The following is a 16,312-nucleotide window of genomic DNA, read 5'->3' on the forward strand; positions in this document are numbered from 1 at the left end:
TCTTGATAAAGAACGAAATAATCGTTTGATACAATAATAATAAAATAATAATTATAAAAACAGAAAAATTATAATTATTTTATATTAATAGTATACACCAAAATGAAGTTCTGTATTTCCTTATTTCTAATATTGTGTAATATATATATATAAGAAAAAAAAAAAAAAAAAATTATATAATTCATAATGTATTATTTATTAATTGTTAAAATAAATGTATATAAATATTGATTTGGAAATATTATAAAAAATATGGATAAATTAAATTATTAAATTAAAATGTTACATATATATGAAAAATATAAATATTATTTATATATATAATTTATTCCATATAGGTGTCTTATTTTGTAAAAATGATATAAAATGTACAACAGTGGTCAAGAGTACCCAGGAAGGTTCTCAAAATCTTCAAAATCCTTCCCCTACTGCACCTGAATCAAGATCTCAAGTGGATAGTTCTTCTTCATCACCAAATTCAAGCATAGAGAAACAACCACAAGAACCAAATAAAGAAAGTACCATTGCTGGTAATGTTGTAAGTCAAGGAACTCCTTCTAATACGTCTAGTCAAACTTCTGATAATCCTTCTGGTCCAACTTCTAAAAATCCTCCTGGTCAAACTTCTAATGATTCTTCTAATTCACCCCAAGCTAGCAGCACTCCTTCAAACCCTCCTAAATCAGTTGATGTAAAATCTGCTTTCTTAAAACACTACAAAGGAGTAAAGGTTACTGGTTCATGTAATGCCAATTTTCAATTATTCCTTGTTCCACATATATTCATAAACGTTGAAACAAAAGAAAATAACATTCAGTTGGATGCAAAATTTATGAAATTAACTGAAAGAATACATTTTGAAAAAGATAAGAGTAAGTTAAAGAATAAGTGTGAACCTGAAAAAAAACAAACATTTAAATTTGTATTATATCTTAAGGAGGATGTACTAACACTTAAATGGAAAGTAGATGAAGAGAAACCTGCTAATCCACGTAATTAATAAAAAATTAAATATTAAGTATATATGTTTATAATATTATATTGGTATATTATAATACATATTAAATTATTATATATATATATATATATATATCTTTTAATTTTTAATTATAGTTAAACCTGAAGAAAATACAGTAGATATAAGATTATACAAGTTACCAAAATTAGATCAACCAATAACCTCAATACAAGTACATACTCTAGCCATAGAAGGAAATTCTTATTTAATGGAAAGTAAAGATTATAGCTTAGGAAATAATATACCTGGTAAGATAAAAATAATGATAAAAATGAAAATTATAGAACGACACATATACTAAATTTATATTAATCTTATTTATTTATTTATTTATTTATTTATTTATTTATTTATTGTGTCATATATTTTATTTTTTTATCTTATAGAAAAATGTGACGCAATAGCTTCAGATTGTTTCTTGAGTGGAAATATTAATATAGAAAAATGTTTAAAATGTACCTTGAAAGTAAAAAAGGCAGAAGCTTCTGATGTATGTTACAAGTATGTCTCAAAAGATGAACCCAAGGAAACAAAACCAGCTAAGCCAGCAAGTGAAGTGAAGGAAGTAGAAGCTGCATCAGAAGATTATTCAGATGATAAAGAATATGAACTTTCTCAATCTATTAACAACATATTAAACAAAATGTACAAAAAACAAAGCAGTGATGAAAAAAATAATAAAAAGGAATTAATTAAATTAGAAGATGCAGATGATAGTTTACAAGAAGAATTAAATAAATATTGTAATTCATTAAAAGAAGTAGATGTTAATGGTGTATTATCAAATAATGAAGTAGGTAATGAAAAAGACGTATTCAATAATTTAACAATATTATTAAAAGAACATATGGAAGAAAATGAACATGATGTTTTTGAAAAACTTAAAAACTCAGCATTATGTTTAAAAAATATCGATGACTGGTTAAAAAATAAGACAGGATTAATTGTACCACCAGTAAAAAATAATTTAAAAGATACTAATGAAAAAAAAGAATCAAATAATAATACTGAAGTCAATGAAGATATGTTTAAAGAAAACGAACATGGAATTGTTGATTTAACCAAATTTCCTATAGATACAAATTATTTATCTTATAAACACGTAGACTATTCATACTGTAATAATGATTATTGTAACTGGTCAAAGGATAAAAATAGTTGTATATCACATATAGGTATAGAAGATCAAAAAAATTGTGCTTTATCCTGGGCCTTTGCATCTAAATATCATTTAGAAACTATTAAATGTATGAAAGGATATGAACATACTCCAATTTCTTCATTATATATAGCAAATTGTAGTAAAAATGAAAATGAAGATGTATGTACTGAAGGTTCAAACCCATTAAAAGTTTTACAAATGATTGAAGAAAAAGGATTCTTACCAACAGAAGTAGATTATTCATATGAACAAAGTAAAGTTGGTGAAACATGCCCAGAAGTACAAAATGGATGGGTCAATTTATGGGGTAATGCAAAATTATTAGAACAAAATAATGATGAACAAAATTCTTTAAGTACTAAAGGATATACTTCATATGAAAGTGAAACATTTAAGAAAGACATGCATTCATTTGTTAAATTAATAAAAGATGAAATAATGAATAAAGGTTCAGTTATTGCTTATGTAAAAGCTGACAAATTAATGGGATATGGATTTAATGGAAAGAAAGTTCAAAACTTATGTGGTGATAAAACACCTGATCATGCAGTAAATATTATTGGTTATGGTAATTATATAAATGATGAAGGTCACAAAAAATCCTATTGGATTGTAAGAAATAGTTGGGGTAAATATTGGGGACACAAAGGTCAATTCAAAGTTGATATGTATGGACCATCAGATTGTGAAGATAATTTCATTCACAGTGTAGTAGTATTTAATGTTGATTTACCTGTAAATGAAGAATCTGTCAAAAAAGAAGCTAAAATATATAACTATTATTTAAAAGCTTCTCCAGATTTTTATCATAACTTATATTTCAAAAATTTCGATTCACAAATAGGTAAAACTGATGAAGCTGAAAATAAGAATTCATATGTATATGGACAAGAAGAAGCAGCGTCAGAACAAGCAACATTATTAACAGGATCAACAACAGCAGCAGGACCAGCAGGACCAGCAGGACCAGTAGGACCAGCAGGACCAGTAGGATCATCAGCAACAGAACAAGAAACACCAAAATCAAGGGCATCACAAGCATCATCAGACGTATCATCCCTAACATCACCAGGACCAGAAGCATCACCAGAAGGACCACAACCACCAACAACAGAATCAACAAGATCAGAATCCCCAGCAGTATCATCAGAACCACCAGTTCCAGAAAAGGCACAAGCATCATCAGCAGCACCAGCATCACAAGATAATACCCAAAGTGATAGATCTAAGGAAAAAGTTGATATATTCCACGTTTTAAAACACATTAAGGATGGTAAAATAAAGATGGGCTTAGTTAAATATGACCATTCTGATGCTCTTGGTGATGATCACGTATGTTCAAGATCCTATTCTTCGGACCCAGAGAAACAAGAAGGATGTGTTAAATTTTGTAATGATAACTGGGAAAAATGTAAAGATACACCTTCTCCTGGATTTTGTTTAAGTGAATTAGAAAAAACAGATGATTGCTTTTTCTGTTATATATTTTTATTAAGTATAAATTTGTTCAATATGCATGTACAGATATATTCTAACATAATGCACATGTATATGCACTTTAAAAATAAAAGGAAAATATTTTTTAAAAAATATATGATTTAAAATAAAAAAATAATAATATAATATTAATAATACCAAAAAAAAAAAAAAAAAAAAAAAAAAATAAAATAAAATAAAATAAAATAATAATATAATATATATAATACCAATAAATATTAATAAAAATAATTTTATTTTAATAATCTTGATAAAGAACGAAATAATCGTTTGATACAATAATAATAAAATAATAATTATAAAAACAGAAAAATTATAATTATTTTATATTAATAGTATACACCAAAATGAAGTTCTGTATTTCCTTATTTCTAATATTGTGTAATATATATATATAAGAAAAAAAAAAAAAAAAAAATTATATAATTCATAATGTATTATTTATTAATTGTTAAAATAAATGTATATAAATATTGATTTGGAAATATTATAAAAAATATGGATAAATTAAATTATTAAATTAAAATGTTACATATATATGAAAAATATAAATATTATTTATATATATAATTTATTCCATATAGGTGTCTTATTTTGTAAAAATGATATAAAATGTACAACAGTGGTCAAGAGTACCCAGGAAGGTTCTCAAAATCTTCAAAATCCTTCCCCTACTGCACCTGAATCAAGATCTCAAGTGGATAGTTCTTCTTCATCACCAAATTCAAGCATAGAGAAACAACCACAAGAACCAAATAAAGAAAGTACCATTGCTGGTAATGTTGTAAGTCAAGGAACTCCTTCTAATACGTCTAGTCAAACTTCTGATAATCCTTCTGGTCCAACTTCTAAAAATCCTCCTGGTCAAACTTCTAATGATTCTTCTAATTCACCCCAAGCTAGCAGCACTCCTTCAAACCCTCCTAAATCAGTTGATGTAAAATCTGCTTTCTTAAAACACTACAAAGGAGTAAAGGTTACTGGTTCATGTAATGCCAATTTTCAATTATTCCTTGTTCCACATATATTCATAAACGTTGAAACAAAAGAAAATAACATTCAGTTGGATGCAAAATTTATGAAATTAACTGAAAGAATACATTTTGAAAAAGATAAGAGTAAGTTAAAGAATAAGTGTGAACCTGAAAAAAAACAAACATTTAAATTTGTATTATATCTTAAGGAGGATGTACTAACACTTAAATGGAAAGTAGATGAAGAGAAACCTGCTAATCCACGTAATTAATAAAAAATTAAATATTAAGTATATATGTTTATAATATTATATTGGTATATTATAATACATATTAAATTATTATATATATATATATATATATATCTTTTAATTTTTAATTATAGTTAAACCTGAAGAAAATACAGTAGATATAAGATTATACAAGTTACCAAAATTAGATCAACCAATAACCTCAATACAAGTACATACTCTAGCCATAGAAGGAAATTCTTATTTAATGGAAAGTAAAGATTATAGCTTAGGAAATAATATACCTGGTAAGATAAAAATAATGATAAAAATGAAAATTATAGAACGACACATATACTAAATTTATATTAATCTTATTTATTTATTTATTTATTTATTTATTTATTTATTTATTGTGTCATATATTTTATTTTTTTATCTTATAGAAAAATGTGACGCAATAGCTTCAGATTGTTTCTTGAGTGGAAATATTAATATAGAAAAATGTTTAAAATGTACCTTGAAAGTAAAAAAGGCAGAAGCTTCTGATGTATGTTACAAGTATGTCTCAAAAGATGAACCCAAGGAAACAAAACCAGCTAAGCCAGCAAGTGAAGTGAAGGAAGTAGAAGCTGCATCAGAAGATTATTCAGATGATAAAGAATATGAACTTTCTCAATCTATTAACAACATATTAAACAAAATGTACAAAAAACAAAGCAGTGATGAAAAAAATAATAAAAAGGAATTAATTAAATTAGAAGATGCAGATGATAGTTTACAAGAAGAATTAAATAAATATTGTAATTCATTAAAAGAAGTAGATGTTAATGGTGTATTATCAAATAATGAAGTAGGTAATGAAAAAGACGTATTCAATAATTTAACAATATTATTAAAAGAACATATGGAAGAAAATGAACATGATGTTTTTGAAAAACTTAAAAACTCAGCATTATGTTTAAAAAATATCGATGACTGGTTAAAAAATAAGACAGGATTAATTGTACCACCAGTAAAAAATAATTTAAAAGATACTAATGAAAAAAAAGAATCAAATAATAATACTGAAGTCAATGAAGATATGTTTAAAGAAAACGAACATGGAATTGTTGATTTAACCAAATTTCCTATAGATACAAATTATTTATCTTATAAACACGTAGACTATTCATACTGTAATAATGATTATTGTAACTGGTCAAAGGATAAAAATAGTTGTATATCACATATAGGTATAGAAGATCAAAAAAATTGTGCTTTATCCTGGGCCTTTGCATCTAAATATCATTTAGAAACTATTAAATGTATGAAAGGATATGAACATACTCCAATTTCTTCATTATATATAGCAAATTGTAGTAAAAATGAAAATGAAGATGTATGTACTGAAGGTTCAAACCCATTAAAAGTTTTACAAATGATTGAAGAAAAAGGATTCTTACCAACAGAAGTAGATTATTCATATGAACAAAGTAAAGTTGGTGAAACATGCCCAGAAGTACAAAATGGATGGGTCAATTTATGGGGTAATGCAAAATTATTAGAACAAAATAATGATGAACAAAATTCTTTAAGTACTAAAGGATATACTTCATATGAAAGTGAAACATTTAAGAAAGACATGCATTCATTTGTTAAATTAATAAAAGATGAAATAATGAATAAAGGTTCAGTTATTGCTTATGTAAAAGCTGACAAATTAATGGGATATGGATTTAATGGAAAGAAAGTTCAAAACTTATGTGGTGATAAAACACCTGATCATGCAGTAAATATTATTGGTTATGGTAATTATATAAATGATGAAGGTCACAAAAAATCCTATTGGATTGTAAGAAATAGTTGGGGTAAATATTGGGGACACAAAGGTCAATTCAAAGTTGATATGTATGGACCATCAGATTGTGAAGATAATTTCATTCACAGTGTAGTAGTATTTAATGTTGATTTACCTGTAAATGAAGAATCTGTCAAAAAAGAAGCTAAAATATATAACTATTATTTAAAAGCTTCTCCAGATTTTTATCATAACTTATATTTCAAAAATTTCGATTCACAAATAGGTAAAACTGATGAAGCTGAAAATAAGAATTCATATGTATATGGACAAGAAGAAGCAGCGTCAGAACAAGCAACATTATTAACAGGATCAACAACAGCAGCAGGACCAGCAGGACCAGCAGGACCAGTAGGACCAGCAGGACCAGTAGGATCATCAGCAACAGAACAAGAAACACCAAAATCAAGGGCATCACAAGCATCATCAGACGTATCATCCCTAACATCACCAGGACCAGAAGCATCACCAGAAGGACCACAACCACCAACAACAGAATCAACAAGATCAGAATCCCCAGCAGTATCATCAGAACCACCAGTTCCAGAAAAGGCACAAGCATCATCAGCAGCACCAGCATCACAAGATAATACCCAAAGTGATAGATCTAAGGAAAAAGTTGATATATTCCACGTTTTAAAACACATTAAGGATGGTAAAATAAAGATGGGCTTAGTTAAATATGACCATTCTGATGCTCTTGGTGATGATCACGTATGTTCAAGATCCTATTCTTCGGACCCAGAGAAACAAGAAGGATGTGTTAAATTTTGTAATGATAACTGGGAAAAATGTAAAGATACACCTTCTCCTGGATTTTGTTTAAGTGAATTAGAAAAAACAGATGATTGCTTTTTCTGTTATATATAAAAGGCTAATTATAAATCTTATTTGAATTATTACATTCTTTTTTGAAAAACAAATAAAACGAATATATTTTTACATGATTATATGAAAGGATACATAAAAAAATAAAAACAAAAAAGGAAGAAATTATTATATTTTTTTAAACTTAGGCTTTAATAATATATATATAAATATATATTGAATTTTTTTTTTTTTTTTAATTTGTATAAAATAAATCATTAATAAATTAAAACTAATATATAAATATATAATTTTTTTTTTCTTCTATTTTAAAAGGGAAATATTAATAAATATAAATTTTTTTTTTTTTTTTTTTTTTTTTTAATTTAGATACATTCTAATTTACAAATTGAATTAAAAATTATAGAGATATATGTATACATTTTTTATTTATATTAAGAAATTAAAAAGATAAAAAGGTTTTATTAATATTATATATATATATATATATATATATATATATATATTTATATATAATTACATTGTGTATATATACCTAAAGGATCGTCCAAGTTAATTTTTAAAAATTATATTATTTTAATACGCCTTATATTACACATCTTTATATTTACATTGCACTAGAATGAAAACAAAAAAAAGTACATTTCCGAGATAAAAGAATAAAAGTAGTACTTTTTTTTATATTAGAATATTATTACTTTCTTTTATGAGAAAATAATTCTTAGAATGATATTTTTTTCTTAAAGAAGAATACTTTAAAAAAAATATATATTTTTTTATTTTCTCAAATATTTATATATATATGTATATATGAAGTACTAATATTTATGTACACCTAATGAAATATTATGAGAGCAAAATAAAAAAAAAAATATTATATATATATATTAGGAGAGTGCATTTAATATTTTTTAATACACCATAATATAAATTTTATTATTTATTTTTATTATGATTGAAATTATTTCTAGTATTTGATTAACATAAAAATAATAATTTTTTTTATTATATACTTAATAAATATTAATTTATTATTATTATTTTTTTATATATATTATTATAAAAAATAAAGAAAAAACAATAATAAATAATTAAATTAAAAATTTTAGAAGGGAATATTATTATTTAAGATAAAAAGACATTTTTTATTTTATTAATATATATATATATATATATATATATATATATATTTATTTATTTATTATTTCATTTATTTATTTATTATTATTTACAACACTATGAAGTTACACATTATTTTGTTCGCAACCATATGTAAGGAAAAAAAAAAAATTATTAAAAATATATCTTATTCGTATAATGTTTAAAAAATTATTTTAGTGAATTAATAAAATTTAATGAATAAATATAAAATATATTACTTTTAAATATAATATTTTTATTACGAACTATATATTATTTTTTTATTTTAATTATTTCTACACAGATTTATTATTTAATGAAAAGTTAATAAAATGTACAACCACCAGTAATACTGAAGGAGGTGGTACAAATCCAAGTGGAAGAGAAGGTACAACTGCACGTACAGGTGAAAATACTACTCCAGGTGCCGATACAAATTCAAATCAAAATCCACCTACAGTTTCAGATGGTAGTTCAGGTTCAAGTACACTTACAGCAGAAGGTTCTCGTACAGTAACACCAAGTTCTCCTGCTGCAGGTACAGGAAGTACTACTTCCACAGCTAATACACAATCTTCATCGTCATTAGAAAAACCTGAAAATGATAAACCTATAGTTTCTGCTATGTTAAAAAATTATAATGGAGTAAAAGTTACTGGAACATGTGGTGCAGATTTCGGTTTATTTTTAGTACCTCATATTTATGTACATGTTAAATCACAAGATACTGAAATTGAATTATCATCAGAATTAGCCCCACCAGAAATGCCAACAAAATTTGATACGACTAAATTGACAAATGATTGTAAGAAAGATGTTACAAAAAAATTTAAATTTGTAGCATATATTAATAAGGATGTCTTAGTTTTTAAATGGAAAGTATACACAGAAGGAACAACCAAGGAACAAAGTAAAATAAATAAAACATAAAAATATAATTATATATATATATATATATTTTTAATTTTTAATTTTTTATTTTAGTGGTTAAAGATGTGGATGTAATGAAGTACATATTACCAAATTTAAAACAACCAATAACATCCATTCAAGTACATAGCTGGACAGGAAAAAAAGATTCTTATATACTTGAAAGTAAAGATTATGTCTTAGGAGATGGAATGCCTGGTTAGTTAATCTAAATAATAAAAATATATATGAATGTATAATAAATGTATTATTATATTATGCTACATATAAGTTATATATAAAATGGTACAATATATATATATATATATATATATTTCAATTTATATTTTTTTATAGAAAAATGTGATGCTATAGCTACCGATTGTTTCTTAAGTGGATTTACTGATATAGGCAAATGCTTCCAATGTAAATTGTTAATGCAAGAAAAAAATACAAATGATTCTTGTTTCAAATACGTTTCAGAAAATCAAAAAGAATTAATAAATCACCAATTAGAAGTCAAAGGAGAAGATGATGAAGAATCTAGTGAATATCAATTAAGCGAATCAGTAAGGAACATATTAAAAAATATGTACAAAAAGAATGATGATGATAAAAAAAAAGAATTATTAGATTTTGAAAATGTGAATAATGATTTAAAATCTGAATTATTAAATTATTGTAATTTATTAAAAGAAGTAGATATGAATAATCTTTTGAAAGATCATGAATTAGGAAATGAAGAAGATATATTTAATAACTTAACAAAATTGTTAGAGGAATATAAAGAAGAAAATGATAATGTTCTTTATCATAAAATGAAAAATGAAGCATTGTGTTTAAAAAATGTAAATGACTGGATGAAAAATAAAACAGGATTAGTATTACCACAATTAACATATGATTTAACAGATGAAAACAATGATTTTACAGAGGTCACACAAAATAAAAATTATACTTCTGAAAATATTGTAGATAAATTATATTGTAATAATGAATATTGTAATAGATTAAAAGATCATAATAATTGTGTATCCAAAATAAATGTAGAAGATCAAAAGAATTGTGCCTTATCATGGGCTTTTGCATCTAAATATCATTTAGAAACTATTAAATGTATGAAAGGATACGAACCTGTAAATACATCTGCTTTATATGTTGCAAACTGTGGTAAAAATGAAAATAAAGATGTATGCACTGAAGGATCGAATCCATTAGTATTCTTACAAACAGTTGAAGAAAAGGGATTCTTACCAACAGAATTAAATTATCCATATGATCAATCTAAAGTTGGAGATGTATGTCCAGAAGTACAAAATGACTGGGATAATGCATTTGAAAATGCTAAAGTATTAGATTATAACAATGAACCATTTTCTTTAGGCACCAAAGGATATACTGCATATGAAAGTGAACATTTTGAGGATAATATGGATTTATTTATAGATATGGTAAAGAGGGAAGTACAAAATAAAGGTTCAGTTATTGCTTATGTAAAAGCTGAAAATGTCTTAGGATATGAATTAAACGGAAAGAAGGTTCAAAATTTATGTGGTGATAAAACACCTGACCATGTAGTTAATATTGTTGGTTATGGTAATTATTTAAATGATGAAGGTGAGAAAAAATCTTATTGGCTTGTAAGAAATAGCTGGGGTAAATATTGGGGAGATGATGGTTACTTTAAAGTTGATATGTATGGACCATCAAACTGTGAAAATAATTTCATCCACAGTGTAGTAGTATTTAATGTTGATTTACCTGTAAATGAAAACTTCGATAAAAAAGAGCATGATATATATAATTACTACTTGAAGAATTCTCCAGAATTCTATCAAAACCTTTATTATAAAACATTTAATTCAAATAAAGAGGAAACATCTATGAATAACAATTCTTATGTTTATGGTCAAGATACACCACCACCACAAAATCAACCATCAGTAAGTGGAGCACAACATCAGACAGAATCATCTGATAGTGGAAGACAACAGACAACATCATCAGGTACTGGAGCACAACCAACAGGATCATCATTAACTGAAACTCAAGGAGGATCGCAAGTAAGTGGAGTTGTACAAGGACCAAGATCATCCTCACAAGGAGTGCAACAAGTATCAGGGCCTTCATCAAAAGAAGGATCACCACCAGGAGCTGCAGAAACAAAAGGAACAGAAACTACAGTATCAACTGCAGAAGGATCATCAGGAGTATCAGCTCCTGCCAAGGAAGATACAACCGCAGAAAAGATCCAAATAATGCATGTATTGAAACATATAAAGAATAGTACAGTTAAAAGAGGTTTAGTTAAATATGATCATGAATTTGAAGTAGGAGATAATTCTTGTTCAAGAACTACTTCAAAAAATCCAGATAATTATGAAGAATGTGTAAACATTTGCAAAGAAAAGTGGTATGATTGTAGAGGAACACCTGTTCCTGGATATTGTTTAAGTGCTTTTGATAAGAAAAATGAATGTGATTTCTGTTATGTATAAAAGTTTTATGAAATATATAAATAATGAATAATCATATTAAAAACTTTATACACGTGTGTTTTCTTATTTATTATTTTATTTATTATTTATTATTTATTTTTTCATTTAAATATTTAAAATATTAATTATACTAGTTTTTATTTAAAACTATATTATGTAATTCTCTTTTACTTCATATTCTTATCTTGTCTTATTCATATATTTATATCATTACGGAGAATATATTTTCCACTTAAGAAGTCAAAGGTTATTCATGATATTTAATATATATATGAGTTAATGAAAAATATAATTTTTTTTTTTAATATATTTAAAAAAGAAAGAATGAAAAATGTACATATATGTAATAGTTATATAACTTATATGTTATTTTTCATATTTTAATTTTATTCATATATATATATTAAATAATTAAAAATTATTGGGGTAATATAACCAACAATATTTTTATAAAGAACATTATCTAAAAATGTATTGAAATGCTTTATAAAAAAATATATATAATGATAAGTAATATGAATAAATATTTTTTTTATATATTATTTTTTCAATAATAAGGCTATAAAAATATATACTTAATAAAAATCATATTAAGGTTAAGTGTACTTTATTAAAATATTACATGAGCATAAAAGTTAGTAAACCTTATGATGGGAAATCAATTTTATTCATGAGCCTTCATATATTTATTAATATAATAATAAATAATAAAAAAGAAAAAATAAAATAAATAAAAAGTCTAGTAAAATATGATAATGAATTTTCTTTTGTGTAATATTATTATTAATATGATCTTCTCAAGACCAAGAAAAAAAAAAAAAATTAAGGTTATGTTCTCATAATTGAAATGAATATAAAAGTCTTTTTACTCCTAAAAATATTTAATGAAATATATACGACTTATTATATGCTTGTTATGTAAAAAGTTTTTATATTGGAAGAAACAAAATTTTATTACATATGTATTTAGAATTTTTTTTTTTTTTTTTTTTTAACAGAATGAATAATATATTTATGAGATGAGAATTTTTAATATTTTTTTTTTTTTCGGTTTAAAATTTTTTTGTGTCACGATAACTAATCCCTTATTCTTAAAAAAAGATATACACATTTACAATATATATATTCTTACAATTTAATATATATTAGAATAATAATAATTAATTATAACTAGAATTTGATAATCCGAAATCTTAAAATGTTATAAAAATTAGAAGAAATTCACTTATTATATATATATATATATATATACATATATTTATTTAATGCACTTTATAATATATGGCTTTTTCTTTTTTTTTCTTTCTTTTTATTGAGAGGTGTGCAATATATATTTTTTTGAATAATTAAAATAAAAAGAAGTCATATTCTAGATTTATTCTTTTTTGAGAATATACAAAAAAAAAAAAAAATAATTAAATAATTAAAATAATATAATGTATTTTTATTACATATATTTATATATATATATAATAAATTTTTTTATTTAAAATTAAACTAGATTGTCCAAAAAAAAAAAAAAAAAAAAGAACAAAAAAAAAAAATATATATATATAATAATATATATATATATTATAAAATATATGTATTATAAGATAAAGAAAAATTAAATAAATCAAACTTATTGAAATAATTAAAGTTCTTATAATATTATATAACATAATATTGATATATGAAAATGAAGTCATATATTTCCTTGTTATTCATATTGTGTAAGAATTAAAAAAAATAAAAATTAATATATCAAAATTTAATTATTATATATTAAATAATATTATATTTTTACTCATTCACAAATATTTGTCCTTATTTTTTCTCAGGTGTTATATTTAACAAAAATATTATAAAATGTACAACAGGAAGTGAAAGCGGAAGTGGAGGAGGAAGTCCAGCCGGAAGTGCAGGTGTAAGTGAAAACGGTAGTAGGGGACAAAGATCAGCAACAAGCCCAGAACAAGGTGAAGAACAAAGTCCAAGCGGTGGTTCAGTACAAAGGCAAGAACAAGGTGCAGGACAAAGTTCAAATGAAGTTTCAGGAGATGCTTCAGTACAAAAGACAGTTACTTCATCAGTAACACCATCTCCAACCACTCCTTCAGAAAATAAAAATTCCATTTTGGTAAAATCTGCTTTATTAAAAGATTATATGGGTGTAAAAGTTACTGGTCCATGTAACGAAAATTTTGTTATGTTCTTAGTTCCTCCATATATATATTGAAGTTGATACAGAAGATACTTATATCGAATTAAGAACATCATTGAGAGAAACAGATAATTTCTTATTATTTGAATCAAACAGTGGTTCATTAGAAAAAAAAAATATGTAAAAGAAGAATCAGAAGGTACAAATGGAGAAAAAAATCCAAGTACAGGAACCGTTGAAGCACAAGATGAATCAGGTCCGACTACACGTGTAGATTCAAGTGAAAGTTCCAGTTCAAGATCAGACTCAAGTGGACGTTCTAATTCCGGAACAGGCTCAAGTGGAAGTTCAGGTTCAGGAAATTCAAACAATGGTCAAGCTGTATCAAGTAACGATTCTAACCAAAATAACAGAAATTTACATAATATATGTGCAACAGGAAAAACGTTCAAATTTGTAGTATATATTAAGGAAAATACATTAATACTTAAATGGAAAGTATACGGAAAGGAGGAAAGTAATGAATAAAACAATAATAATAATAATATTTTTTTCTTTTTTGGTTGACTATTTATATATTTTTATAAGAAAATATCAATATACATACAACTACTATCAATTATATATATTTTATTATTATTATTATTTTTTTTAGATAACCAAGTCGATGTAAGAAAGTTATATGATAAATGAAAAAGAAAGCCCAATTACTAGTATACTAATACATTCATACAAAGAACATAATGAGACAAACTTAATAGAAAGTAAAAACTATGTGTTAAGATCAGACGTTCCAGGTAAATAAGAATAAGGAAAATGAGGAATATACAAATGTATAAATATATATACATAATGAAATTATAATATATATAAATATATACATATTATATATTATATATATTTTTTTTTTATTTTTTTTTTTAGAAAAATGTGATGCTTTAGCTTCTAACTGCTTTTTAAGTGGTAATTTTAATATTGAAAAATGCTTTCAATGCGCCCTTTTAGTAGAACCCGAAAAAAATAAAGATGAATGTTTCAAATACTTATCTGAAGATATTAGAAATAAATTCACCGAAATAAAAGCTGAGACAGAAGATGATGATGAAGATGATTATACTGAATATAAATTAACCCGAATCTATTGATAATATATTAATAAAAATGTTTAAAACAAATGAAAAGAATGAGAAATCCGAATTGATAAAATTAGAAGAAGTAGATGATAGTTTAAAATTAGAATTAATGAATTATTGTAGTTTACTTAAAGATGTAGATACAAGTGGTACTTTAGATAATTATGAGATGGGTAATGAAATGGATATATTTAATAACTTAAAGAGATTATTAATTTATCATTCAGAAGAAAATATTAATACATTAAAAAATAAATTCCGTAATGCAGCTGTATGTTTAAAAAATGTTGATGATTGGATTGTAAATAAGAGAGGTTTAGTATTACCTGAATTCAATTATGATTTAGAATATTTAATGAAGATTTATATAATGAAAAAAATTCTGAAGAAGATAATAATAATAATAAAGAAAAGGGTGTATAAATGTTAATAAAAATGTAGAAAAAGAAAATTCTTCGTCACATGATAATACCAACAATATGTTTTGTAATAAAGAATATTGTAATAGATTAAAAGATGAAAATAATTGTATATCTAAACTTGAAGTTGAAGATCAAGGTAATTGTGATACTGCATGGATTTTTGCTTCAAAATATCATTTAGAAACTATAAGATGTATGAAAGGATATGAACCTACTAAAATTTCTGCTTTATATGTAGCTAATTGTTATAAAGGTGAACATAAAGATAGATGTGATGAAGGTTCTAGTCCAATGGAATTCTTACAAATTATTGAAGATTATGGATTCTTACCAAAAGAATCAAATTATCCATATAATTACGTCAAAGTTGGAGAACAATGTCCAACAGTACAAGATTATTGGGTTAACTTATGGGATAATACAAAAGTTTTAACAGGCAAAAATGAACCTAATAGTTTAGATGGTAAGGGATATACTGCATATGAAAGTGAAAAGTTTCAGGATAATATGGAGGCATT

The 16,312-nt window shown here is 24.5% G+C and overlaps 5 protein-coding genes and 1 pseudogene across 6 annotated transcripts; all 6 read left to right on the forward strand.

Annotated features, from left to right (window-relative positions):
* Positions 1 to 102: 102 nt before the first annotated feature.
* PADL01_0004400 (serine repeat antigen 3, putative) lies at positions 103 to 3,782 on the forward strand (the record flags this gene model as incomplete). The annotated part of the gene is made up of 4 exons (XM_028680592.1): positions 103 to 136; positions 339 to 992; positions 1,114 to 1,266; positions 1,405 to 3,782. 4 exons carry the CDS (start codon positions 103 to 105, stop codon positions 3,780 to 3,782), a joined length of 3,219 nt encoding a protein of 1,072 aa, XP_028541370.1.
* A 242-nt stretch (positions 3,783 to 4,024) lies between these two features.
* PADL01_0004500 (serine repeat antigen 3, putative) lies at positions 4,025 to 7,591 on the forward strand (the record flags this gene model as incomplete). The annotated part of the gene is made up of 4 exons (XM_028680593.1): positions 4,025 to 4,058; positions 4,262 to 4,915; positions 5,037 to 5,189; positions 5,328 to 7,591. The coding sequence occupies 4 exons, from the start codon at positions 4,025 to 4,027 to the stop codon at positions 7,589 to 7,591; spliced, it is 3,105 nt and encodes a 1,034-aa protein (XP_028541371.1).
* A 1,196-nt stretch (positions 7,592 to 8,787) lies between these two features.
* Positions 8,788 to 12,096, forward strand: PADL01_0004600 (serine repeat antigen 4, putative; the record flags this gene model as incomplete). The annotated part of the gene is made up of 4 exons (XM_028680594.1): positions 8,788 to 8,821; positions 8,994 to 9,599; positions 9,674 to 9,817; positions 9,956 to 12,096. 4 exons carry the CDS (start codon positions 8,788 to 8,790, stop codon positions 12,094 to 12,096), a joined length of 2,925 nt encoding a protein of 974 aa, XP_028541372.1.
* A 1,678-nt stretch (positions 12,097 to 13,774) lies between these two features.
* PADL01_0004700 (serine repeat antigen 5, putative) lies at positions 13,775 to 14,767 on the forward strand (the record flags this gene model as incomplete). The annotated part of the gene is made up of 3 exons (XM_028680595.1): positions 13,775 to 13,808; positions 13,917 to 14,286; positions 14,407 to 14,767. 3 exons carry the CDS (start codon positions 13,775 to 13,777, stop codon positions 14,765 to 14,767), a joined length of 765 nt encoding a protein of 254 aa, XP_028541373.1.
* A 154-nt stretch (positions 14,768 to 14,921) lies between these two features.
* PADL01_0004800 (serine repeat antigen 5, putative) lies at positions 14,922 to 15,384 on the forward strand (the record flags this gene model as incomplete). The annotated part of the gene is made up of 2 exons (XM_028680596.1): positions 14,922 to 15,036; positions 15,164 to 15,384. The coding sequence occupies 2 exons, from the start codon at positions 14,922 to 14,924 to the stop codon at positions 15,382 to 15,384; spliced, it is 336 nt and encodes a 111-aa protein (XP_028541374.1).
* A 97-nt stretch (positions 15,385 to 15,481) lies between these two features.
* Positions 15,482 to 16,312, forward strand: PADL01_0004900 (annotated as a pseudogene). The gene is made up of 2 exons: positions 15,482 to 15,686; positions 15,814 to 16,312. Coding segments are annotated over exons 1-2 (704 nt in total).

This window comes from Plasmodium sp. gorilla clade G2, assembly GCF_900097015.1.
Source record: "Plasmodium sp. gorilla clade G2 genome assembly, contig: PADLG01_00_5, whole genome shotgun sequence".
NCBI lineage: Eukaryota > Apicomplexa > Aconoidasida > Haemosporida > Plasmodiidae > Plasmodium > Plasmodium adleri (nom. inval.).